Source organism: Lissotriton vulgaris, chromosome 6, assembly GCF_964263255.1.
Source record: "Lissotriton vulgaris chromosome 6, aLisVul1.2, whole genome shotgun sequence".
NCBI classification, from domain to species: domain Eukaryota; kingdom Metazoa; phylum Chordata; class Amphibia; order Caudata; family Salamandridae; genus Lissotriton; species Lissotriton vulgaris.
The window spans coordinates 812,527,422-812,553,666 of record NC_141694.1 but is presented as its reverse complement, the minus strand read 5'-3'; the positions used below and the strand labels follow the sequence as shown (position 1 = coordinate 812,553,666).

Below are 26,245 nucleotides of genomic sequence, written 5' to 3'. Positions count from 1 at the left end.
TCCTCCGCACTAACCACACATTCCCCTCTAAGTTGGTCTCCCAGTTCCACCTTAATCAATCCATTGAACTTCCTGTCTTTTCCCACAATCTGACTCATTTGCGGAACAAGCTCTCCATACTTTGGATGTGAAATGAACCCTCATGTAGTACATTGACAGAACTATGACATTTAGGAAACACACAGCAACTCTTTATTGCTGTCTTTAAACCTCATAAAGGGAAGGCTAAGTCCAAATCGGGCATTGCCAGATGGATCATGAGATGCATTCAGACATGCTATGCTAAAATTAAGAGGACTTTGCCCATTCTTCCTAGAACCCACTCCACTCTGAAAAAAGGAGCCTCTATGAACTTCCTGGGGAGCATCCCAATAGCTGAAATATGTAAAGCAGCTACCTAAATACTCACCACTCACTTTTACAAAGCATTACTGTGTGGATATGCTAGCCCGCCAGCAAGCCACTCTTTCAAGCTACTGCAACACCCACAGGCTAGACACCACTTTTGGGAGGACTGCTTTACAGTCCATGCACAGCATGTGTATCTACAGCTACACATGCCTCGAACTGAAAATGTTACTTATCATGTAAGCAACTGTGTGTGGCACGTAGTGCTGTAGATTTGCAGGCGTCCCCCTCCTCCCTGTAATCCTATGACTGTTCCAGTGTCTCTTACTATCTCTTTCCCTCTTTTGCATTGACATCTCTCTCTACATCGCTTTGCTTCATATTACATCCTCACTCACCGTTCAGGAAACCAATCTAACACTGGAGTCGTTGACACATTACCAGTAAGAGGAGGAGTCACTATACCCTGTGACTCAAAAGCCTTCTGTGAAGAAAAATAACTTGCCTGCATCCCCGCCCAACACTAGATTGCATGAGTATGCACAGCATGTGAATCTACAGCCCTACATGAGATGTTTACAGTGTAAGTAACATGTTAATTCTGAAACTAGGTCATAATTTACCTTCAATATAAAACTTTGGTTGCATTTAAGAGCGGAATTTCGATTTTGAGTGTTGTGTATTTTTGCAGCGCACACAATTTGAGTATATTGTGCCTTTTCAGGTATCAAGAGATATGTTGCAGGTGCCATGGGCCCGACAAACAAGACACTCTCTGTTTCTCCTTCTGTGGAAAGACCAGACTACAGAAATATCAGTAAGCACAAATGAAGTGTCTAATGAACAGTTGCATAGAGCTGCGTGTTGTGTTAAAAGAATGGTAAAAGTTGTGTTGCAAAATTAAATTGTACTTTGGAGATCATATTTAACTCACAAGACCCAATTTTATTAAGTTGTTTCTCAAAGGGTGAGAGGAAATTGGAATAGAAGTCAAATAATTAAGTTCTTGTAATCAAGTCAGTCTGATTTTCTATATTGCAGTTGTTCTGTTTTCGAGGCATGCTGTATTCACTATATGGCTATAAGCCCACCCATAGGATTGCTATTAGATGGTTCCTCTGTCATCTCTTGAAAACTTGCTTTATATTTGTTTATGGCCTCCTTTAGTGTTTATCCCTCCCAAAGATCAGTGACCAAGTACAATATCCTTCCACTGCTTAACATTATAGCATGTGATTGTCAAACTTCTTTATTTGTAATTGTATTTTAAAGGGATTCATACGATTGCTTGGGTTTCTTTGCTCATTTTTTAAAAAGTTTTTTATTTTCTTTTGAATTTGCGTTCGTGCCTTTTATAAATCTATTTTTAGAAGCAACCTTTTGTGTTTATTTATATTGGAGCCGGAGCACATTGTTTTGTAAGCATTACGTTTGCTGGAATGTAACATTGTGTTCGAGGCATGTGGGCTGCTGAATTCATATCTGTGCATAGATCGCCGCCTAGTGTTGGGTCCGGATGATTGCACATTGCTGTCCTGGAAGAGTCTTCGAAGTATCACGAGATAGGTGGTTCCTCCCCTGGACTACAGTGCGCATGGGCATCCTCTCCATCTTCAGATTGTTTTTTACCGCCATTGGGTTCGGATGTTACTATCTTAGCTCATGTTAGGAAAACTTTCTACAAAGCCAAAAGGCTTTTGACTGCGTCGGTATCGTTTCGTTCGGTACCGGTAACTTTATTTTGCGAGGACATCGAGGAATCAGACGGTTTTCTTTCCACACTTGACCCGATCTTCGTTCTGAAATGGAAAGAAGCCCATTCAAGAGGTGTCCACTTTGCAATGCAAAATACCCGCACATCGATGTCCACCCGGTGTGCAACAAGTGCCTGTCCCCGGATCACAACGAAGCCAACTGTATGGCCTGTGCCCGGTTCAGGTCGAAGAAAACTCTTCGGATTTGACGCGCGGCTCGATTGGAGTCGAAGAAGTCAGCGCCTGTTCCCGAAAACATCTTCGGGACAGAAGACGAGGAGGTCGTTGATCTGGAGGATCAAGAATACCGCTCCGATCCGGCTTCGGGCCATGACTCCGAGTATGACGCCGAAGACGAAGAGGTGCAAGAAGAAGACGAAAACGTCGTCGAAGAGGTAGGAGACGACGCAGAGGCCCTTGGGGCCATAGAAGATAGATCAGGCCAGGAGCTGGGCCCAACCAGCTATACGGGGGCCGAAGATGACGCACTCAATAAGGCTCAGGTCGAGGGATTACTAGGCCTTACCCGAGATCTACAGTCTCGTTCTACAGCCCTGCATAAAGGCCCGGCTTCGAACATTACTAGAGAGCCATCAGTTTCAAAACCGCCATCGGTCGATCCAAAGAAATCGAAACCAAAAGCATCAATGCCAAAACCGAAACCGAAAGTGCAACTAACTCTGGTCGGCTCCAAGGCCTCAAACCCCTCGGAGCCCACAAAAAAGAAAATGGCCGTCGATGCCGAAAAGCTCAAGAAGGTCATCGAACCGACGGTTGGGGCACCGAAGACCAAGGTCAAGGCTGTCGAACCACCAAGGCCGACGCCAAAGGGAGTCGACACGCACAAAAGACTCGAACCGAAAGACGGGATCAATCCTGGGTCGAGGCCTGCGGACAAGACGAAGACTGGCTCCAAGGACCCTGTCGAGTCGACGCGGCCCAGTCCATTCATAGCCAAGGAAGTGTCGGAGTCACTCCAACGCATCAAGGACAAGGCTACAGCGGTCGGGCCAAAGAAGGCCCCGACACCAAAGCTGGTCGAACACGTTCAGACCGCGTCGACGCCGATCAAATTCGGGTTGCCACCCTCCGTGCGTCCGAAGATGTTCGAGCCAAAACAAGGTATTGGCGCCGTTAAAAAAATGTCGACGGAAATGGAGGCTACAGAAGAGCCTGAAGAACAGGAGTCGAGGCAATTCATCGACTCGGAAACTGGTAGACTGTCCATATATAAAAGGAAAATCATACCAGAAACACCCATGGAGTCATATAAGAAGAAGAAGAAGAAGAGGGTTTCCACGACGTCACCAGCTCTTGTGGAACTCCTCCATTCCTATGGACAAGAACCACAGAATTTTCCCCCAACATACTCAGATGTGGATGCAGGGGATGACGTACATGAAGATGGCCTTTATCATGTGGACACTGATCCCGATGATCAAAACCAACCATGGGCAGACCCAGCTGACCCAAGGGATCCGCAGACTGTCCCTGACACTCAAGTGTACAGTGTGAAAACATCTACTGAGGACACAACTGCCTTTAACGCCCTTATTGTAAGGGCAGCCAGTAATCATGACGTCGAACTTCATGCTGACCCTGTGGAGGAAGACTTTCTGGTCGACCTTTTCCACTTCGGAAAGAACAGTCACAACCCTGCCCATGCTAAAAGGGGTCCTTAAGCATGCTAATGACATTTTTTTTTTTTTTTTTTAATTTTTTGAAAACCTTTATTGCGCAAAGTCATAAAACAAATACGGGCCTACAACCATCCGGCCGGCCTCGACAACGTTTGGAGCACAGCAGCAATCAATACGTCACCCCAGTAGTTATACAAACGAGTTACAATCGACTTGAGTTACACTGGAGAAGTACATACTACCGGGGAGCAGGAGACGTGAAGGTTTATTTATTTTTTTTTTTTTTAAATTTTATTTTTGTTGTTGCTGTCTCATGGTATACAGTAACGTACATTAGGTCAGTATTGCAGCGTCAACATTCCGCTGCCTTAATCAATAGAGCAACTTTTTAATATTTTACCCCCCCAACTTAAAGTGCTACTTTCAGGGTTTAGTCAATAACTAGTAACGTTTTACATCAACATTAGAATGTCTAAATGCATCCATCAGGTCGCGGTTCATGTGTACAATCCAGTATGGTCAACTGCGGGCAAGTGCTCGTGGTCCTGTGCCCCCTAGTATCCCACAGTCCCTTCCCCCCTCCCTCTCCTCAATCCGGGCCTTCGTCATCCTCTGAGCTGTCCCCCTCTTCTTCCTCAGGCAGGGGCTCACAGAGGTCTCCCCTAAATTTGTTCCAGGGCGACCATATCCCGTTCCATTTCCGAGGATTATGTCTCTGCTGATACACAGCCCGCTCAGTTAGCATAAGCACATCCATATTTCTGCACCATTGCGCCAGTGTCGGTGCTTCCTGTGCCCCCCAGTTCTTTGCGATGTCACGTTTCGCTAGCATAACCCCTATGACCACCCACCTCTTTGCCTGCAACAAAAGGTCTGTTGGGCCCCAGACATTCAGGAGACAGATCCTGGGATCTGGTGTAAATGGGTTCTGTAGAGTCTGACCTATCGTGCGCGTGACGCGCCGCCAGTAATCCTGAATATGTGGACACGTCCAAATAGTGTGGTATAGTGTGCCCTCCTCCCCGCATCTTCTCAGGCAGTGTGGGTGTTCTGCTCTATGTATTTTGTACAGCGTCGTGCGGGTGTAGTAGACCCTGTGTAGCACTTTGAACTGGATCAGTCTGAATCGAGTGGAAATACCCGCCTCCCTGGGCGAAGCCAGCGCTGCGTTCCAGTCTGCCTCATCTAGGTCCCCTACCTCGTCCTCCCAATACCCCTTTAGTTTCCCCAGGGGGTCCGGCAGGTTATTCATGAGTTTCCGATAAGTGAGGGATGTCGCCCCGGCCTCCATGTAATCTGTAAGCAGTCGGTCCTCCAACGTGAAGGTTTATTTTTAAAAGTTTTTTATGAAGAATAATAACTGTAGTGACTAGAAAGGATCAAGGACCAAACATACCAACCAGACCTAAGTGAGCAACTCGTAGCACAGAGATACAGCAAGCATGGAGACAACATCAAAATGGCGCCACCAAAACAGTACAGAAGGATTGACAATCGCAGAGTTCGTAGTGCGCCAAGTGCTACCCACCCCCTTACAACTAACGCCATTGACCCAAGGAAAAAGGGAAAGTAAAGAATACAGAAAGAAGAAAAATAAGGCCCATAGAAACCAAAACGGACAAAATAATATCCCCCCCTACCCCCCACCCTACACGCATGCAGAGGCTATGGCCTACCCCCCCCCTAGCAGTGTGTCTGTCGCCCCAAAAGAGTACCCAAAATAAAGAAGAAAGAAAAGAAAAGAAAGGAAAACACGTATTACCGGAGGAGGGCCAACCATGTGCACCCGAAACAGTCCCAAGATGATTATCGGCCACCTCACCCCTGACCCCTAATCAATTCCCAGCCAACGTCCAGCCGCCCCATCTATCCATAGCAGTCTTGGTAATCAAAGCAACAGCAATTAGGAAGGGGAAAAGCAGAGTCAACCTTGTCCCTTACGATCCAACGTGCCAGTGAGGTACAGAAACGATGGAGCCACACGGAACAGGAGAAGCCGCCAGGGCAACCTAGATGAGTCAGAGCACCGTCCACCAACATACATCCGACTCAGGGCATTGCGATCCAGTAAGGTACAGCACAGGCCAGCACAAAGCAGCAGTCCTCCGAAGGCAGTTAAACCAAGCAGAAGCAGCATACCCAGAAGAAGAGTACCAGCAATGCCAAGAAATTCCAGTGTAGGTAGCAAACATGGCGTCCAAGAGCGATCCCCAAGCAACAGGACAAGTGAAGGACTCGCATTGTTCTCCATCACCGTGACCGGCAATGTCGCTGTAACAATCGGCTCCATCTCCCTCAGCGCCCCATCGCATCTCAAAAGAGGCTGGTAGCAACATTTGAGCCCAGGGTGTGGCGAAGCGCCTTGCACCCAAATGCCAGTTCGGCTAGTCGGGGAAAGCGGAGGCAGAAGGTCGTCCAATCGGCCTTCCAGGTCCCGGGCAGTGCAAACCAAAGCATCCCGCAAACCGGTCAAAGCCCTCATTACATCGCCGATATTTAGGGGCGCCTCGGGAGAGGATGGGTCTGCTGTCCCCAGCACACAGGGCTCGCCAGCCTGTGGCAGCCTGCGATACCGCGCACCGGCATCATATCCCAACAGCCGGTTATCAACTCGGCTCCCCGACATACACAGCCAGGGCACGGGAACCAAGGCAGCCTCTTCCATTGTAGCGTCACGTGCAGTGGTAAATCCGAGTCGGTCGTATCAGGCGCCCACAGGACAGATCAGCTCAGCAAGCACAAGCGCTAACCACTCCGCCCAAGAATGGCCCCCTCCGACTCCGCTTAAAGACAAGGAAAGCCGCAGGACAATCAAAGGAGAGGGATACAATTGTAGCAGTCACGACAATAAAGCCGTGAAAGCATGCAAGTCCCGAAAGAAATTGTTGCGCTGCAGCCGAAGGTCCCGGATTCCTGCCTCGTCTCGCCAGCCGCCTCACCCTGCCCCCAATGGCCGCTGTTGTTGTTGTCCGGCTGGGCACGATCGAGAACAAAGGACCGATCCCCTTCCTCAAGCACCGGCAGGCGATCAGGGCGTCCCGTCACTCCCAATGCAGGGAAGTCGTCAAGAAGCACATCCCTGAAATCAGCTTCACCTCCCGGTCCTGATGCCGCATGCAGTCACAGGATAGCATGCAGGAGAAGAGGCGGCCCGGGAGGGAAGCAGACGGATCGACGGAGCCGAGGGCTCAGGCGGCCATCGCGGTTGCTGGCTAGGCTCCTCCCCCGCTAATGACATTTTTAAGGACACCACTAGAGCCAGGGTGTTAAACCCAAGGATTGAAAAGAAATATAGACCAGCACCTGCGGACCCTCCTTATATAAGGGGACAGTTGCCTTTGGACTCATTAGTTGTTTCTAATGCACGTAAGAGAGCAAACTCCCAGACTACAGGTGATGCTCCTCCTCCTGACAAAGAGTCAAAAGTTCTGGAAACTTCAGGGAAAAGGGTGGCTGCACAGGCGGCTAACATCTGGCGCATTGCCAACACTCAGGCACTCTTAGCCAGATATGACAGGTCCCATTATGATACCCTTGAGACACTGTTGCAACACCTACCAGATCAGTACAAGGAGGGTGCAGAACTACTAATCCAAGAAGGGAAGCTTATAACCAATGCTTCCATCAAGTGCGCGCTAGACGCAGCTGACACTGCAGCCAGGGCCATCAACACTAGCGTTATGTTAAGGAGACACACCAGGTTGAGAATCTCAGGATTCAAACGTGAAATACAAACTTCTATCCTCAATCAGCCAGTTAACCCGGACTTCTTATTTGGACCTGAGGTTGACACCACCCTTGAAAAAATTAAAAAAGATACAGAGACTGCAAAGTCTATGGGGGCTCTGCAGTCACAGCAGTTTCGGGGTGGCTCCTTTCGTCGCTCCAATACTAGGGACCCCTCAAGAGGCCAGTCCACACAACAGACACAGTACAATAAAGGAGGTACACAATCCACCTACAATAAAAACAACCGGGGTGGATATCATGGAAACAACATCAAGGGCAGAGGCAGAGGAAACAACAGTTCCAGATCCTCTGCCAATAACAAACAGTGACGCCCTGTCACTGCCCCCGACCATATAACACCTGTCGGGGGAGACTAGAACAGTTCCTGCCAGTCTGGAAATCCATCACCACAGACAGGTGGGTGAGAGACATTGTCCAGTACGGGTATTGTCTGGAATTAACATCCACTCCACCCAAAATCCCACCAAGACACGGCCCTATGTCCGCAGAGCACTTACACTTATTGCAGCAGGAGGTCGTCAGCATGCTGCAAAAAGGGGCAATAGAGCTCGTGCCTGTAGAAGACCAAGGCTCAGGGGTGTACTCTCTGTACTTTTTAGTACCCAAAAAGGACGGGTCTCTCAGACCTATTCTGGACCTCAGGCCTCTAAACAGTTACATTCTGTCAGAGCATTTTCATATGCTCACCTTACAACAGGTTCTGCCGTTACTCAGTCAGGGAGACTTCCTCGCAACGCTGGATCTAAAAGATGCGTATTTCCATATACCCATACACCCATCATACAGACAGTATCTCAGGTTCACTATTCAAAACCAACATTATCAGTTCAAAGTCCTCCCTTTCGGAGTAACGACGGCACCCAGGGTGTTCACAAAGTGCCTGGCGACAGTAGCAGCACACCTAAGGAGACAGCACATACATGTCTACCCTTATCAAGCAAAGACGGCCCAGCAGTGTGCCAGCCACATGTCCCACACCATTCATCTTCTTCACAGTCTGGGATTCTCGCTGAATTATCCGAAGTCACATCTTCAGCCCGCCCACTTGCGACAGTACCTGGGCGCGACAATAAACACTCTGGCAGCCAAAGCTCAGCCAAATTCAGCGAGAATAAACAGCATGCAATTGCTGATACTAAAATTCAGACCTCAACACTCGCTTCCAGCAAAAGTGTTCATGCAGATGATCGACATGATGGCCTCCTGCATCTTCATAGTCCCGCACGCGAGACTACACATGCGTCCGCTTCAGGAGTGCTTGGCACGTCAGTGGAATCAGGCTCAAGGACAGTTAAAAGACCTAGTGTTGGTGAGCGGTCGGGCATTCAACTCTCTGCATTGGTGGAACCCACAAAACCTTTGCAAGGGCCGACCGTTCCAAGAGCCTGTGCCACCGATTATACTGACGACGGACGCGTCTCTCCAGGGATGGGCAGACCCTCCAGGATATCGCGATTTCGCGATTTGCCGCGAAATCGGCACTTTAAAAAAAATGCCGCGATTTTTTACAAAAATGCCTGCGAAATCGGCATTTTTGTAGAAATCGCGGCATTTTTCGCTATATCCTGGGGGGTCTGCTTTATGTGGCTATCGCCTGTGCCTCTGTCTCCGATGCTGCACCAAAGCTCCTCAGATACTCGGCAGCATTGAAGCGTCACAGCGGGATGGCAAACCTCACACCTCCAGCCCTTGATGACCTGTTAAGAGGTGCTTCGAAGGTGACTGAGAGGGATAGGCTGCAGGTTCAGGAGCTGCGACATCTATTTACATGCAAACAGCCCTGAATGTGTCATGTCTCTGCTATTTAGAGGGGGGCTCACACATTCCATTTCTACCCAGGGCCCCAAACATCCGAGACTCGGCCAGATTACACCCCTGATTACAACGAGGCAGCACGTGGTTCTCTTCACAGAGCGTAATTACTGTCACTAAATTGTAAGCAAACCTCGGTTCTTCAAACATGCAGTCTATAATTTAAGAAAATACAGAAATGGCACAATCGCACCCACACTGATTAACAGAGTATGGAGGACAATCAGTTCAATCAGTTCTCTTAGAGTATCTCCTGTAAGTACTGTACATCACAGTGGGGGATGGCATTTTGGACAGAGAGCCTGTCTTCTCATTGTCTTGTGCAGGAGGGGGCGAGGAGCCCAAGATGATACTAGAATACTGCATGCCCACCCCTGTGCCCACCCTGGTGGATCCTGTTCCCACTTCTGTGATGGCTCCTGCCCTCCCCTCAGTGATGGCTCCTGTCCCCCCATGTGGTGGCTTCAGTCCACCCCCCGCCTGTGATGGCTCCTGTCCCCCCATGTTGTGGCTCCAGTCCACCTACACCTGTGATGGCTCTTGTCCCCCCCTGTGGTGGATCCTGTCTCCGCCCTGGGTGGCTTCTGTCCCAGTCCTGGAACGGCCCCTGCAGCGAGGGTGAAGTTCTTGATGGGCCTCTTCTCAAAAGGGCTCAGCTCAAAATTAATATGGAAAGGTCGGCGAGTAAGTAAGTGAAGGGATGGGTGAATGGCTGGATGAATTAGTGAAAGGGTGAATGGATGAATGAAAGATTGAATAAATGGATAATGAGAGAGGATGGATGGATTGATGAGAGGGGAAGGATGGAGAGAAAATGTAAATAGCTGGATGTATGGGTGGAAGGGTAGCTGGATGATGGATGAGGGGAGGATGGATGAGGGGAAGGATGATGGATGAGGAGATGGATGGATGGAGGGGAAGGATGGATGGATGAGGGGAAGGATGGATGGATGGAGGGGAAGGATGGATGGATGAGGAGAAGGATGGATGGATGAGGAGAAGGATGGATGGATGGGTGAGGGGAAGGATGGATGGGTGAGGGGAAGGATGGATGATGGATGAAAGGAAGGATGGATGAGGGGAAGGATGGATGAGAGGAAGGATGGATGGATGAGGGGAAGGATGGATGGATGAGGGGATGGATAGAGGGGAAGGATGGATGGATGGGTGGGTGAAAGGATGGATGGATGGATGGTTGATGAGGGGGTGGGTGAAAGGATGGATGATGAGGGGAAGGGTGGATGGATGGATGATGAGGGAATGGATGGATGATGAGGGGGCGGGTGAAAGGATGGATGGATGATGAGGGGAAGGATGGATGGATGGATGATGAGGGGAAGGATGGATGGATGGATGGATGGATGGGTGGATGGATGGATGGGTGGGTGAAAGGATGGATGGATGATGAGGGGATGGATGGATGGATGGTTGATGAGGGGGTGGGTGAAAGGATGGATGATGAGGGAAAGGGTGGATAGATGGATGATGAGGAAATGGATGGATGATGAAGGGGCGGGTGAAAGGATGGATGGATGATGAGGGGAAGGATGGATGGATGAAGAGTGGGTGGGTAGATGGATGGATATATGATGAGGGAAAAGGATGGATGGATGGATGATGAGGGAAAAGGATGGATGGGTGATGAGGGGAAGGATGGATGATGAGGGGAAGGACAGATGGATGGATGGATGGATGGATGGATGGATGGATGGATGATGGGTGGGTGAAAGGATGGATGGAAGGAAGGATGGCTAAGTGAAAGGGTCGATGGAGAGAGAAAGGGAGGATAAATGGATTACTAAAATAGTGGATGGGTGGAAGGATTAGTAAGTGAAAGGATGGCTGGATTGGTGAAAGGGTAAATGGCTGAATGGATGAGTGAATGGATGGATGGGATGAAGAGTGGATGGATAAGTGTACAGATGGATAGGGTGAAAGGGTGGATGGATAATGGAGATGAGTGAAAGGATGGATGAGGGGATGGATGAAGGGATGGATGAGTGAATTGATAGATGGAAGGATACATGATGGTAGGTTTGCAAACGGTTGAATATGTTTGGAAATGGCTGGGCTTACTTATATACTATTGTGCGACCTCTGATGTGTCTGTAAAACGTACCTATTGTCCTGAAGTTTTGTCCTGAATTTTGAGCTCCTGTCCTGAATTTGTGTCCTGAATTTTGACCCTTTGTCCTGAATTTTTACACTCACCGTCCTGAATTTGCACCAATGCCAGTTGGTCACCCTATTCGCTGGCTTGGAGACGGAGCGCCGTGCAGAGATGTCTGTCCCTCAAGATAAACAGACAGAACCACTCAGCCGAGGGAGCTGAGGCGCACACGGGACGGGGTATCTGCAGAGGCGCGCTGGACAAGGGATGAAGTCAGAGGGTTGAGCTCACCTATTGCAGACTATTTCCCCCTGGGAGTGAGCCATGGGAAAAATCCTAGAGGCGAGAAATTTAACACGGGCGTCAAGTGGCCCCATGTCATGGGTGTCAACTTCAACCAGTCCCCGCTTTTAAATCGGAGACGATTTGCAGGCTGACATTTTGCAACGAAACTACAAGTACCAACATGCAGTTCGCTACTGTTTAACAAGTGACCACTTGGCGGTTTTGACTGCTCTTTCTCTAGTGGTTAGGTCTGTCGAACGGGCATCCGGTGGGATATCAGGTCGTGTTCAAAATACACTGTACTATTTAACGTGCTTACTAATAAAAGGGGCGATAGGTATAGCCATCATTAGTGCAGCAGGTACAGTGGCACCAAGCTCCAAGGCTATTGCAAGACACAAACTGACCTGCAATGGTACGCCTCTTCTGGCGCAGGGCTTTGCAACGTGACGCATCTGGGAGATGCGTCACGTAGTAAATACCCCGCACCATGGTGCATCTTTTGCGCCGCCGCTGCGTCACAAAAGTGACGCAACGGCGGCGTAAAAGCAGCGCAAGGGGCTTGTAAATCTGCCCCAAAGTGTCTACATTGTAAAGAAACCAAATATACATAGCTTCATGTTGTTAAATAACTAAAAAAACTAAGATATCTGTGTTTGTTGTAGGAAAAATGGCCACATAAAATGCAGCAAAATTGCAGCTAAATTTCCATATTTGTGCCGCTAAATTTCCATTTTTGTGCCGCTAAATTTGCTAATCCATGCCGCTATATCCTGGGGGGTCTGGATGGGGAGCTCATGTACTCCACTACACAGTGCAGGGACTATGGACAGCACAGCAAAAGAGGATGCACATCAACCTTCTGGAACTGATGGCAATCTTCATGGCGATGAAAGCATTCAAAGTACACTTGTGCAACAAGGTCGTTTTGATCCGGACGGACAACATGACTGCCATGTACTACATACAGAAGCAGGGAGGAACACACTCTCCACAGTTGTCTCATCTGGCTCAGAGCATGTGGAAGTGGGCCATTCAGAGGAACATCTTCCTCATGGCGGAACACCTCCCAGGCAAGGACAACCAGATGGCGGATCTGCTCAGCAGACACAGCCACCAGATGCACGAGTGGGAGATACATCCATCAGTACTCCAACCGTACTTTCAGCAGTGGGGTCATCCACAGATAGACCTGTTCGCCACAAGGAAAAACGCAAAATGCCAAAGCTTCGCCAGCAGGTTCCCACATCCACAGTCGCAGGGCAATGCGATATGGATGAACTGGTCAGGCAAATTTGCGTACGCTTTTCCCCCAGCACCTTTAATACCGCTGGTGGCACGCAAACTGAGGCAACACTCGATGACCCTCATCCTGGTTGCTCCAATGTGGGCACGCCAACCATGGTACACCACGTTTCTAGACCTATCCGTGGTACCGCATCAATGGCTACACCTCACACCCAGGCTTTTGACGCAGAGCCGTGGCGACATTCAGCATCCAGATACGCAACAGCTCAGCCTGGCGATCTGGCTCCTGAAGTCTTAGAATTTGGCTACCTCAACTTGCCGCCAGAATGTATGAATATCATCAAGGAGGCAAGACGGCCCACAACCAGAGCTTGCTATGCGGCTAAATGGAAAAGGTTTGTCATATATTGTAACAACAATGACATTAACCCACTGGATGCATCTATTCAAAACATTATCTGTTATTTGCTGCACTTATACAGGTGTAATCTGGCGTACAGTTCCATTCGTATACATTTATCCGCAATAGCAGCTTATATTCAAAACAGGCAGCACCTCTCGCTATTCCGAGTGCCTGCCATTAAGGCTTTTCTAGAGGGACTCAAAAGAGTGATCCCTCCCAGACACCCGCCTTCACCTGTCTGGAACCTCAATGTGGTCCTCACCAGACTGATGGGACCACCTTTTAAGCCTCTCCACTCTTGTGAGATTCAGTTTCTAACCTGGAAAGTGGCTTTCCTAGTAGCCATTACCTCACTACGAAGAGTGAGTGAACTCCAGGCCTTAACCATTCAAGAGCCGTTCATACAGGTCCACGGAAATAGGGTTGTATTACGCACCAACCCTACATTCATGCCTAAGGTGATTTCGCAGTTCCATATGAACCAGACCATAGAACTGCCAGTTTTCTTTCCTAATCCAGAAAATGTCGCAGAGAGATCCCTACACACATTAGATGTCAAAAGGGCTCTTATGTACTATATGGACAGAACTAAAGACTTCAGAAAAACAAAACAGCTTTTTGTTGCATTTTCACCACAACACAAAGGCAACCCCATTTCCAAAGCAGGGATAGCCAGGTGGATCGTTAGGTGTATACAAATTTGCTATGCTAAGGCTAAACGCACACTAACCATTCCACCAAGAGCACACTCCACACGTAAATTAGGAGCGTCCATGGCTTTCCTGGGGAATATTCTTTAGAAGAGATATGTAAGGCAGCCACATGGTCCACCACACATACATTTACGAAACACTACTGCGTAGATGTGCATTCTAAACAGCAGGCAGCTGTAGGACAGGCTGTTCTAAAAACTCTCTTTCAGACTGCTGCAGCTGGCACGGGCAGCTGCCGCTAATAGGAGGGACTGCTATGTAATCTATGCACAGATATGAATTCAGCCGCCCACATGCCTCGAACCGAATATGCTACTTACCAGTATGCATCTATTCTTGGCATATAGGGCTGCTGACATTCATATCGCCCACCCTCCTCCCCGGTCCCTTTAGCAGCTGTAGCATTCAGAATTACTATGTAGCATGGACATCACTCACTGTATTACACTCCATCTCTGCCACAATGGCGAAAAACAATCTGAAGATGGAGAGGATGCCCATGCGCACTGTAGTCCAGGGGAGGAGCCACCTATCTCGTGATACTTCGAAGACTCTTCCAGGACAACAATGTGCAATCATCCGGACCCAACACTAGGCGGCGATCTATGCACAGATATGAATGTCAGCAGCCCTACATGCCAAGAACAGATGCATACTGGTAAGTAGCATATTCGTTGTTCATTCAATGTCGAGGTTGCTCATAAATGTATTTTTAGAAGCAACCTTTTCTGTGTGGCTCCCGTTCTCTTCCCAAACACCTCCTGCTTCGCTGTTGGAAATGTGTTTTTTCACTCATCTGACGGCATTTGCATAATAAAACACGCTCAGCACGTTTAGCTGATTGGAAGTTTGTTTAAAATTAGTTCCTTGTACTAATCTTTATTTTCAGAACAGTTGTTGTTTTTAGTATCCCGCATGCCACAGCTGCCGCAAACATGGCTCCCGTTCTCTTCACTTTCCTGTGTCTACACACCTCACCCCAGGCACCGCGTATGGGTCTTTCATATGCGTAAAAGATGCGTTTTAGTTTCCACCATAACTTTACTGTGTGGATACTTCATTGCTGCTCTGCAAAAGACCCATAGGAGCTTCTCATCCCAGTAACTTAAATTTTGGTGGACCGCTCTCAATGCTTCAAGTGTTTGTGCTTTTGCTCCTGTCTCTTAATCTCCCTGTTCGAAGACAAACTTGAAATTTTAGACCCGGTGTTCCATAAATGGATGTTCTGTTACGAAATAATTGTTACAAGTAACCAAATATGTCCCAACCCATCTCAGACCTTCAAAAGAGCTCCATCTCCCTCCTTCTCATTCCCATTAGAGCACGCAAACAATCAACCGCTGCTAGGTCATTCGCGGGAAATGCGCCCAAAATCTGGAACTCCATCCCAGCAGATATCAGAACGATCGTGTCCTTCACAAAATTCAAAATGCACCTTAAACCCTCCTCTTCAACCGCTCCAACCCGAAGGGATAACCCCTTTGCCAAACCCTACCCCCGCTTTAGCTCCGCACCAACTGACTCGCCTCAGCCAAAACCGAGGTTTCCTTATGTCTCTTGAACTACCTCAACAATGCATGCAACAAGGCCACCTCAAGACTTTACTACTAACTCAAGAATTTGCAGCATTCTTGAACTACCTCAAAAATGCATGCAACAAGGCCACATCAATACTCTACTACTACCTCAAGAATTTGCAGCACCTGTGGACTTCCGAACTTTTGTTTGATATTGCTTTATTAAGTATCTCCAATGAAACACTGTTGTAAAGCGCTCCGATACCCTCTGGTCAGGTTAGCGCTATATAAAACTCCTAAAATAATAAAATACTTCCACCCCCTGGATCACTTTCTTGCTGGGTTCAGGGATCCACTACTAGAGGGTGGCGTGATAAGTAGTTAACTGTTTTCTTTTTACCCCAGGACAGTACACCACTTCAAATGAGCACTGCTGCAGCTGGATGGCCCATCTCTTGATTCTCAACAGTCCATTCCATGCTGTGCCCCCGAATAAGGGCACCAGATGTTGTGATCTGTAACTACTTGAAACTTTTGGCCACCCAGGTAAAGGAGGAAGTGCTTACATGCCCACCGATAGCCAGGGTTCTCTTCCGATTTGTGCATACAGAGTCCCACTGAACTGGCATCCACGATGAGTTTGGTCTTCCTCACAGGGCTGAAATAAGTCATAGTCATTCCATGGATCAGCCGTCTCTTGACCTCTCTGAACGCTGCACTGTTACGCTGGTCCACTCCCACTAAGCATCTGTCTTTGTTAATGCTCTCAACGGTTCTGACAAAGTAGCCAATTGGGGATTGTCAATTCTGCGGTTCCTCCGGGCTTGCTTGTTGCTAGAATGTTCCACCTGCAGGCACCACCAAGTCTGGAATGCTATTATAGCTCAGACTATTTGAGTGGTCAGGTAAGGGAAAGGGTTGTTTGCTAAGGAACTGCGAGCTCGGAGACCTGTAAGGGAAAAATCACAGGTTGTAACTATTTCTCCTATTGGCCCCCCTTTACCCCCTAGTTCCTCTTTGTTTCCAATGATATTCCCCTGAACCCAGTCTTGCAACTTCTCCAGTGAGTGCTTTGGTGCTATTAACCTATAAAGCCACAAGGTGCACACTGGTGAGCTGAAAGACGCATAGGTTTAGATTCACACAATAAAGTAACCTCTGGTGTTTGGTTCTACTAGTATTCATTTCAATACCTACCAGGCTTTGCTCTGTAGCTTGAGATTTAGTCTGTAACACAGTTTTCCTTATCGTTATTCGCTGGTTAATCTGACCTTTCCCTGCGTGTCTTGCTAGGCATCAATGTCCCCCAACAAACAGTTCAACACATTTTGTAGTCAAGCGTGGAATGCAGGACCTGCCTCACACGATACTGTGTGTTTAAAAAAAATGGTGCCTTTCAAATTCTATACAAGTGTATGGCACGATGCGTTCTTACCCCCGATCAGGCCTATTTCAAACCTGAGGTTGTGGTGTTAACAGGCGTCAGAAGATCATCTGCATTAGATTGACGGGCTCGTCAGTTCCAGCCGATGTTGGAATGGAAGGACCAGCAGATGCAGGAAGCTAGAACACCCAAACAAGACCTCTCCTGGAGGCAGATGGAGGAATAACGAGTGCGCATTCAATGGCGGGGCTCGTTTTATGCTTGAGCCCCTCCCAACATGGCCACCTCGCTCGTGCTTCTGGGAACTGTAGTTCCAATGTGCGCACTACTTTGGTTGCACCCAAAAGCAAAGACTATAGGGCCAAGAATATATTTCCCCTTCATATTTTGGATGCTTGTGAAGGGCAAATCGAACAAGCAGTTCAATATGTAACTAAACAAAAGGATTACTGAAAGACACAAAAGCACTAAATAAATAGAGGCACTAGTAAAGGCACATCACAATACAGCAGCACAGTATTACTAAAGGTGCATTACACATGGCAGCATAGTAAGTACCAACGGTGTATAAGCCATCAGGGAATTGGGGCAGACATCAAAGTACAATGCCACCAATACTTGGTTGAGGCGAAAGCACCATGTAGCTTGCCACACAGCCTGTGGGGGCATGGGAGGTGTGTGGCGATTGGACCCCTAGAGCTGCCTGCCAAGATATGACAGTAATCGGCCATCGCCAGAAAACTGCGAACTTCCGTTGGGTTTTGGGGATTTGCTGCCCCTTCGATTGCTTCGACCTTTTGAGGGTCCAGCTGTAGATCACCTTTGGAAAATCTGTACCCAAAGAATTCCAATTTGTGGGAGCAGAAGGAGCATTTTTGGTAATGAAGGGTCAATCCTTGCTCCACCAATTGTTGCAAAGTGGCCCCTAGCCATACATGGTGTTCTCCAGGGTACTGGAGAAGATTAACACGTTGTCACTTACTTTAATTACTCCTACCAGTCCCGACAGGGCTTTGCGTATGGCATCCTGGAAGACCTCTGCTGTTGAGAACACCCCAAAGTTCAAGTGTTTTGAACCTTCTCAGCCTGACTTGGCTAGAAACAGTTGTGATGTAACGGCTGGACTCATCTAACATTATCTGGTGGTATCCTGAGTTTAAATCCACTTTGGAGAACCATCTGGCCCCATTTATGTCTGCTACAATCTCCGCAACGGTTGGAGTGATCTGGCCATATTAGATAAACTCATATAAATACATAGTCTTATGGCTTCTGGTTGTTTGGGTTTTGGGGCAATAACCAGGGGTCATACCCATGGAGATGGGCCTGTTACTTTCTCTATGACTCCAGCCTCTCAAGTTCGGCTTCAACCAGTGGGTGGAGGTGAAATGGCACACGTCCGTTGCGCAGAGTCACTGGCTTGACAGTCCAGTCTATGTGGAGTTTGACTTGCACATCTTTCAAACACCCCAGTCCTTCAGATAGTTCAGGGTACTCAGCCATGATGGGGTCGGCATGAGACTGATGAACTTGTCTCGCAATTAACATCAGACCTAAGTCCTCGACTTTGTAGCAGCCTATGAAGGTTCCCGTACTCTCTTTAGTAAAATGAAACTTTGTCTGATTTAGCCCTCCCTATGGGTGATTTCCACTTCTACCACTCCTTGCAGAGGGATTGGAACGATTCCCCCATATGTGTATATCTTTGCCCGAGTTAGTATTTGCTCAAGTTTTGGGTGTAGCTTGAGAAACTGCTTGGAATCGAGGACATTTACTGACTCGCCAGTATCAATGAGCTCATTGAATTTTACACCCCCAACATCCACCTGGCACATGGGAGGTGGTCTTAGTTTCTGATTGTTTCGGCCTGTGAGTGAAATTGTAAATACCTCCTCGTCATGGTCCTCTTCTTCCACTTGATTCATGTGCATCTGCGCAGCATTGCTTTCCTCTTCCTCCAGCGAAAGGTGCATTACCCTGCTGCACTGCTTGCCATTCGTGACATTTTTCGATATATGGTTTGCACTTCGACACTGTCACAAAGTGGTTTTGGCATCCACATTTCAGGTACGTCTTGCCCTGCGCTGGGCATCCTCTCTGTGGATGACTGGGTAACCCGCACTTACTGCACGCCTTCCTGCCCATTTTGGCCCCAGCAGCGTCATGTGATCTCTCAAACCACTTTCAAATTGCCTCCACGTGTTCTTTGACTTTCACCATGCTAGACATGGACTTGAATGAGTTGCACCCTAATCTCCACTGATTTGTCTATTCCTGTGCACGTGCTTGCTAACTTGTGTAACCTTGCAAAGAACATATCTACGGACTCCCCCCTCATGCTGACCTGCCTGACGCAGCTTAAAATGTTGATAATCTGGAGTTAATTGTGGATCAAATTCCTTATTCAAGGCTTGTACTGCTGCATCTGCACCTTTATTAGGTAAGTCTATAAACTCATGTGCCTTTTGACCGCTCCCTCTGTCTTGTGCGTAGTGTGAAAGTAATACTGTAACTGACCAATCCTCTCGCTGACTAAACAGAGGTAGTTATGTGACTGGGGGATATGAGTAGCGTTCTGGCGCTGGAGCTTCCGCCGCATTTTCCTCTGCTGTTGACGTTACTGCGTCACTAGTGAGGTACTCTTCATACAGTGATATGTGGTGTCCGTTTAGCCTGCTTGAGCTGGCCAGTCTTAGTGATTTACTTGTGGCATCTTTGTCAGTGGCAATCTCCTAACTCCTCTGGTGGCGCACACCCGCAGAGGAAAAACTTCGCAGGACCTGCCGTGGGCCTGGATTCTTCACAGGCATGCAGATTCGCAAACACAGTGCGAGCTGGCTCACCTTACATGCTCCAATGAAGCGTGTGTTCGCCTCAGTGTTCTATGGCTTATTGCAGGGGGTGGCAGGTACGGCAGCAGTTTCCACAATCTTCCGGAGCTACCTTTCCTATGAGACCGCCTTCGGCCTCCAACTCTGCAGCAGACATCGCCTTTTGTCATCTGCAATGTGCAGGCACGCTCCTCGGGCAGTGCTTGTCGTCTGTGTGCACACCATCGCAGAGCTGCTCACTGCCAGGGTCGACCTGCCTCATCACCAATGTAGCAGGGGTAAATACTTAGAGCTTGACCTTGTGGTGGGCCCTCCAGTTGCCAACCTAAAATCGACCACCACACTTTAAAAGGGTACTACGTTCACTAGCCCCGAGCAGCATAAGCACTCTTATTTATAACCTTTGGGCCAAGCCTGGCCTTCAGGATGCAAGTGCTAGCAAAGTGTCGTAGTGGCCAGGTGGCTCACTACATGCGGTGGGGTCCAGTAAGGACCGCAAGGGCTCTGATATTCACGCCCCCAGCCCCAAGCTCCACTTTGGGGCCGGCTGGAATGGCTGCAGTTGAGAAATGTTAACTATGGACACCAATTTTGTTTTCATGAAAACGAAAATGTCCCAGTTGTTGATAATATAGTTTTCTTGGTATTCTAAGACTGTGTTTAAAAGGTCTCTCCAGTGGCTCATATTTGTCCACTCTTTGTCGTGTCGAAGTTGCTCCAGTATAAACAGTTCTTTCTTATCTCAGATTTTAACCAAGTCATGCAACTAACCCTCTCTCTCTCTCGCCCACTCTCACTTTCCAAGCTACACCACCTTCCTTCATTAAATCCGGTTTGCCGTCTGTACTCTGGTCTCCACAGACATTAGGTGCCACATGTACACTTCTAGGTCATGCTGCTCTTGCTTCAATAAAGCATGTTCCCAGAAATTCATCCAATGGTAGTAGAACAAAGGATGCACCCTGTCAAACATCTAACAGACATCCAACTTCTGGCTGCCTCTGTAAGAATGGGGGCTGGGGCGTGGTTATTCTTAAATTAATTTTTCCCAAACTGGCCCATTTTCGCAGACTCTGAGGACAGAAGTAGACAGGGACAGTTGGTAACCAGTAACCTGAAATATGTTTTTATAAAACAAAAATTATTTTGTAACGAAGTGGCAAGGTATACTTGGAGCTTCTGAGGGTGGCACAGAATCTTGGCAGATGCCTCAGTCCTTGATGCCTCATAACCCAAGGGCGGAAGGTTAGGCCAGGCCAGCAGGACTGTGAGGGAGGCTAATGGGTGGCTGTTTCAAAGGACACAAAGGTTTCGGTTTGCATAATTAAGGAGAAAGGAACCTTTTTATGAGAGCAGCCGCTCTTTCAGCATTCAACAAAAATTCTGATTTATCCTACAGGCATAAACTTTTATTTTAAATTGCTCCAGCCTAACTAGTGGACCACGTTCATCTACACATAAGCGTAAGGGGTAAAGACCAGTGCTGTTTATATTAGTTGACACTGATTGCAATGTAAGTTAGGGAAGAATACAACCCAACTTGACTTACTTCCACTTATTGTTGGCGATGTTGTTGCTGGTGTGCATTCTTGTGCCTTAGTTGAAACTTTTGTGATTGATTATTACACCTCAAAGCAAAGTGCATAAAGGGAATTGGTCTCTTTTTTCTACATTATCGCTTATGAAAGCACTTCCAGATATGTGAGTTTGGACTTCCAGTTGTACAAAAATAACACTTTAAATAAGTACTTCTTAATGCAGTACTATAATGTGCCTAATAGTGTCAAAGCTTCCATGTTAAAAAAACATTAGATGTTGTAGCACCCAAGATAATGTGCTGCATGGCTATATACTATAAGGTCCTAAAGGCGATACTTATTGGCTATGCCAATGCTTGTGTCTTAATGTAAAGAACTGTTGGTCCAGATGTTGGTTTAATTCAGTGACCTCCAACCATTCCTACATTGAGAGCTACTTCTGATCAATGAAAATCATTGTAAGCTACTGTACAATTTATGGATTAGGTGATACATAGAGGGCAAACAACTAAAATGTTGCTCCTCCAGAACCCCAGGTTCGAGGCATATGGGCTGCAGATGGTACATTATGAATAGATCGCCATCTGGTGTTGGGCTCGGATGATTGCACTTGTTTTTCTCTTGGAGAGTCTTTTGTATCGTGGTGACTCCTCCTTTGGTTGCTAGTGCGCATGGGCATCGGCTCCATCCTTAGATTGTTTTTTTCCGCCATCGAGTTCGGATGAGGATTGAAGCGCTCCAGATCGACTTCGGAAAGAAGTGACTTTTCGGCTCGTATTCCCTTTCCAATTCGACGGTATTGTTATCGAACGCGATTTCATTTCCATTCCGACGCGTTTCGACTCCAACATCGAAGAAAAACTTGGATCTACGTCGACGAACAGGAGGCCTTTCTCGACGTGGTCAAGCCCGGAGTCCATGGAAAGGATTCCATTTAAGAAATGTCCAACGTGTGGTGCTAAGTTCCCACACAAGGACCTACACGAGGTGTGCAACCTCTGCCTGTCGCCTGAACACGAATCCACGGACTGCGAAGCCTGCGCAGCATTCTCTTCCAAGTCGACAATTAGAAACCGTCGAGCTCGAAGACACGAGGTTTCCAGAATGCAGTCGGAGGCGATCCCGGAGCTGTTAGAAGACCAGAACCTCGAAGAAGAAGAGGATCATGAAGAACAGTCGGGGTCGGAAGGGGACGAGTCGGAGGTCGAAGAATTCGACGTTCAACAAACCGTGAGTGACGACGTCCCCTTACCAAAAAACCGACCCCGTGTGGTAACGACCCCGCCTTCGAGCCCGGTCAAACCGCAGAAAAAAGTTTCTGACGCCCCGCCTTCGGGCCCGGCAACGAAACCGAAACTGAAACCGAAACGCTCGGTCTCCCACCATGTCGGATCCGAGAAACGGTCGACATCGACTTCGACACCGAAGCTTCATGCAAGGAAAAGCTCGGAATCGAAACATTCCATGTCGAAACCGAAACATGCTTCGACGTCGAAGACTCACTCGACACCGAAAAAATCAGACTCGAGCAAATCCTCGGTGGCGAAGACACCAAACATTGACGATCGAAAGCAAAGGCACCTTTCGGAACCAAAAGCTTTGGTACCGACACAGGAGCAACAAACAGATCCGAAACAAAAGATTTTGTTTATCGACCCACAAACTGGCAAAGTGGTGACGAAGAAGAGGAAGAATGAACAGCCAGAGGACAAAGCTCTTCCTTCTAAAAAGAGAACAATGGGGACAAATACAACTCCTCCTACTTCTCCTCGACCTAGAGTCACACCCTCTTCTCCTATTCCTCACACTATGCCAACTATTCCTCCACCTTCTACACCAAGACCATCTACACCTCAGTCAGATGTAGACAGTGATACAGGGGAGGGAGAACCTCATGGGGATGATGACACTATCCCAGATGAGGATGACCCATGGGAACATTATGACGCAGGGTCAGATGATGACAATGACCCAGAGCTATACCCCTCAAAGCCTTCACCACCTGATGATAACACAGGTTTTGTACAGCTCATTAATAGGGCAGCAAAATATCATAAGGTAGATCTACATACAGAACCTCAAGTAGAGGATTTCCTATTAGAGACACTACCTACTGCACAAAGAACATCAGGTACTCTACCTATGCTGAAAGGTCTTCTCAGTCACACAGCAGACATATTCAAAGACCCAGTGAGGGCTAGGGTGTTAATCCCAAGAATCGATAAAAAATATAAAGCAGCTCTAAAGGACCCAATATTTATCAAGGGGCAGGTACCTCTGGACTCGCTTGTAGTTTCAAACGCTCGCAAAAGAGCGAACTCGTTATCTACAGGAGAAGCCCCTCCACCTGATAAGGAGTAAAAATTAATAGATGCATCAGGCAAAAGAGTAGCATCACAAGCGGCAAATAGCTGGCGCATAGCCAATACACAAGCGCTACTTGCACGCTATGACAGGGCACATTATGATGAGTTAGAAAAACTCATCACACATCTCCCTAAAGAACATCAGAAGAGAGCAGATCAGCTAATACAGGAAGGAAAGATAATAACTAACACTTCCATTAAGTGCGCCCTAGACGTGGCAGACACTGCAGCAAGATCCATCAACACCAGTATCATGTTAAGGAGACATGCATGGCTTAGAGTCTCAGGGTTCAAACAAGAAGTACAAACATCTTTATTGAACCAACCCTTTGATCAGAAAACACTTTTCGGCTCAAACACAGATGAGACTTTAGAAAAGATGAAAAAGGACACAGAAACGGCTAAGTCAATGGGAGCATTACAACAGCCAACACAAAGGGGTTCCTTTCGTATATCCACCTATAGAGGGGGCTCAAAAACTACAGGAACAAGTCAGCAATCCACCTCTTTTACACCAACGTCACCCAGAGGTAATTTAAGAGGCAGTTACAGAGGTAACAACAACAAGGGTAGAGGTCGCGGAAATAATAACAACTGCAACTCCCCAACCCCAAAACAGTGACTTAATACAACTTCCCCCAGACCACATAACACCGGTCGGGGGACGTCTAGCACAGTTCCTACCTGTCTGGGAAAACATCACATCAGACAAGTGGGTGAGACAAATTATCCAACATGGTTATTGCCTAGAACTCACTGCTACCCCACCAAACATCCCCCCCAAACAGCGTCCAATGAGTCAAGACCATCTGACATTGTTAAAAGAAGAAGTACTATCACTGCTACAAAAGCATGCCATAGAGAAGGTTCCAAAACATCAACAAGGGACAGGAGTATACTCTCTATACTTCCTAATCCCCAAAAAAGACGGGTCTCTAAGACCAATCTTGGACCTCAGACCTCTCAATGCATACATAAATTCGGAACATTTCCACATGGTCACGCTCCAACAAGTACTTCCTTTACTGAAGAAAGGGGACTTTCTTTCTACACTGGATCTAAAAGACGCTTACTTTCACATCCCAATTCACAAAGCCCACAGAAAATACCTAAGGTTTGTAATGGAAGGACAACATTATCAATTCAAAGTCCTTCCGTTCGGGGTCACAACAGCACCAAGAGTGTTCACAAAATGCCTAGCTGTGGTGGCAGCACACCTAAGAAGACAACAAATACATGTCTTCCCTTACTTGAACGATTGGTTAATAAAGGCCAAGTTACAAGACGAATGCCTTCACAACACACAGAAGACCATTCAATTGCTGCACCACCTAGGGTTTACGGTGAACTACAAAAAATCCCACCTACAACCAAACAAAATTCAACAATATCTGGGGGCTACTATAGACACAGAAAGAGCCAAAGCATACCCCAATCCAATCAGGACACAGACAATGGTCAAGTTAATACAAAGATTTCAACCACAACACTCACTACCAGCACGAGTGTTTATGCAGCTGTTAGGCATGATGTCCTCCTGCATACTACTAATACCACATGCCAGACTACAAATGCGCCCACTACAGGAGTGCCTAGCGACACAGTGGAATCAGGCTCAAGGTCAGATTACAGATCTGGTGTTGGTAGACGACCGTACGCATCGCTCTCTGAAGTGGTGGAACACAACAAACATTTCCAAGGGACGGCCGTTCCTAGAACCGATTCCACAAGCGATACTGACAGCGGACGCATCGCTCTCCGGATGGGGAGCGCATATGGACAAATACACAGTGCAGGGGAAGTGGAGTGTGCAGCAAAAGAAACTGCACATCAACTACTTGGAACTACTAGCAGTATTTCTAGCACTAAAAGCTTTCCAAATGCAAATAACCAACAAAGCAGTCCTGATCAGAACAGACAACATGACTGCAATGTATTATATTCAAAAACAGGGGGGTACACACTCTCTCCAACTATCCAGACTAGCACAGGACATTTGGAGATGGGCCATTCCTCAAAAGATCTATCTGTTAACAGAACACCTACCAGGAGTTAAAAATCAGATAGCAGACATCCTAAGCAGAGAGTCAGAACAAGTACACGAATGGGAGCTGCACAACCAGATACTGCAGCCATTCTTCCAAAGATGGGGGCAACCAGAGATAGATCTGTTTGCCAATCATCAGAACGCAAAATGCCAAAACTTCGCATCCAGGTACCCACACCACCGGTCCCAGGGCAATGCACTATGGATAAATTGGTCCAACAAATTTGCTTACGCTTTTCCCCCTCTCCCACTAATTCCATTAGTGGTTCGGAAACTGCAACAGCACTCAATGACAATGATACTAGTAGCACCCACGTGGGCAAGACAGCCGTGGTTCACCACGCTACTACAACTCTCACAGGTGCCACATCAAAAGCTAAGATTATTACCCATGCACCTTACATAGAACCATGGAGAAATAATGCACCCAGATCCCAAACAATTGAACCTAGCGATCTGGCTCCTGAGATCATAGAGTTTGGATACTTAGATTTACCTC

General features: G+C 47.6%; 1 protein-coding gene across 1 annotated transcript in view; it reads left to right on the top strand.

Moving 5' to 3' along the window:
- MTR (5-methyltetrahydrofolate-homocysteine methyltransferase) overlaps window positions 1-26,245 on the top strand; it is a 585,842-nt gene that overhangs the window by 86,798 nt on the left and 472,799 nt on the right. The window contains exon 5 of the mRNA XM_086926839.1: window positions 1,073-1,165. Coding sequence (XP_086782965.1) covers window positions 1,073-1,165 — 93 coding nt within the window. The remainder of the gene's footprint in view (window positions 1-1,072; window positions 1,166-26,245) is intronic.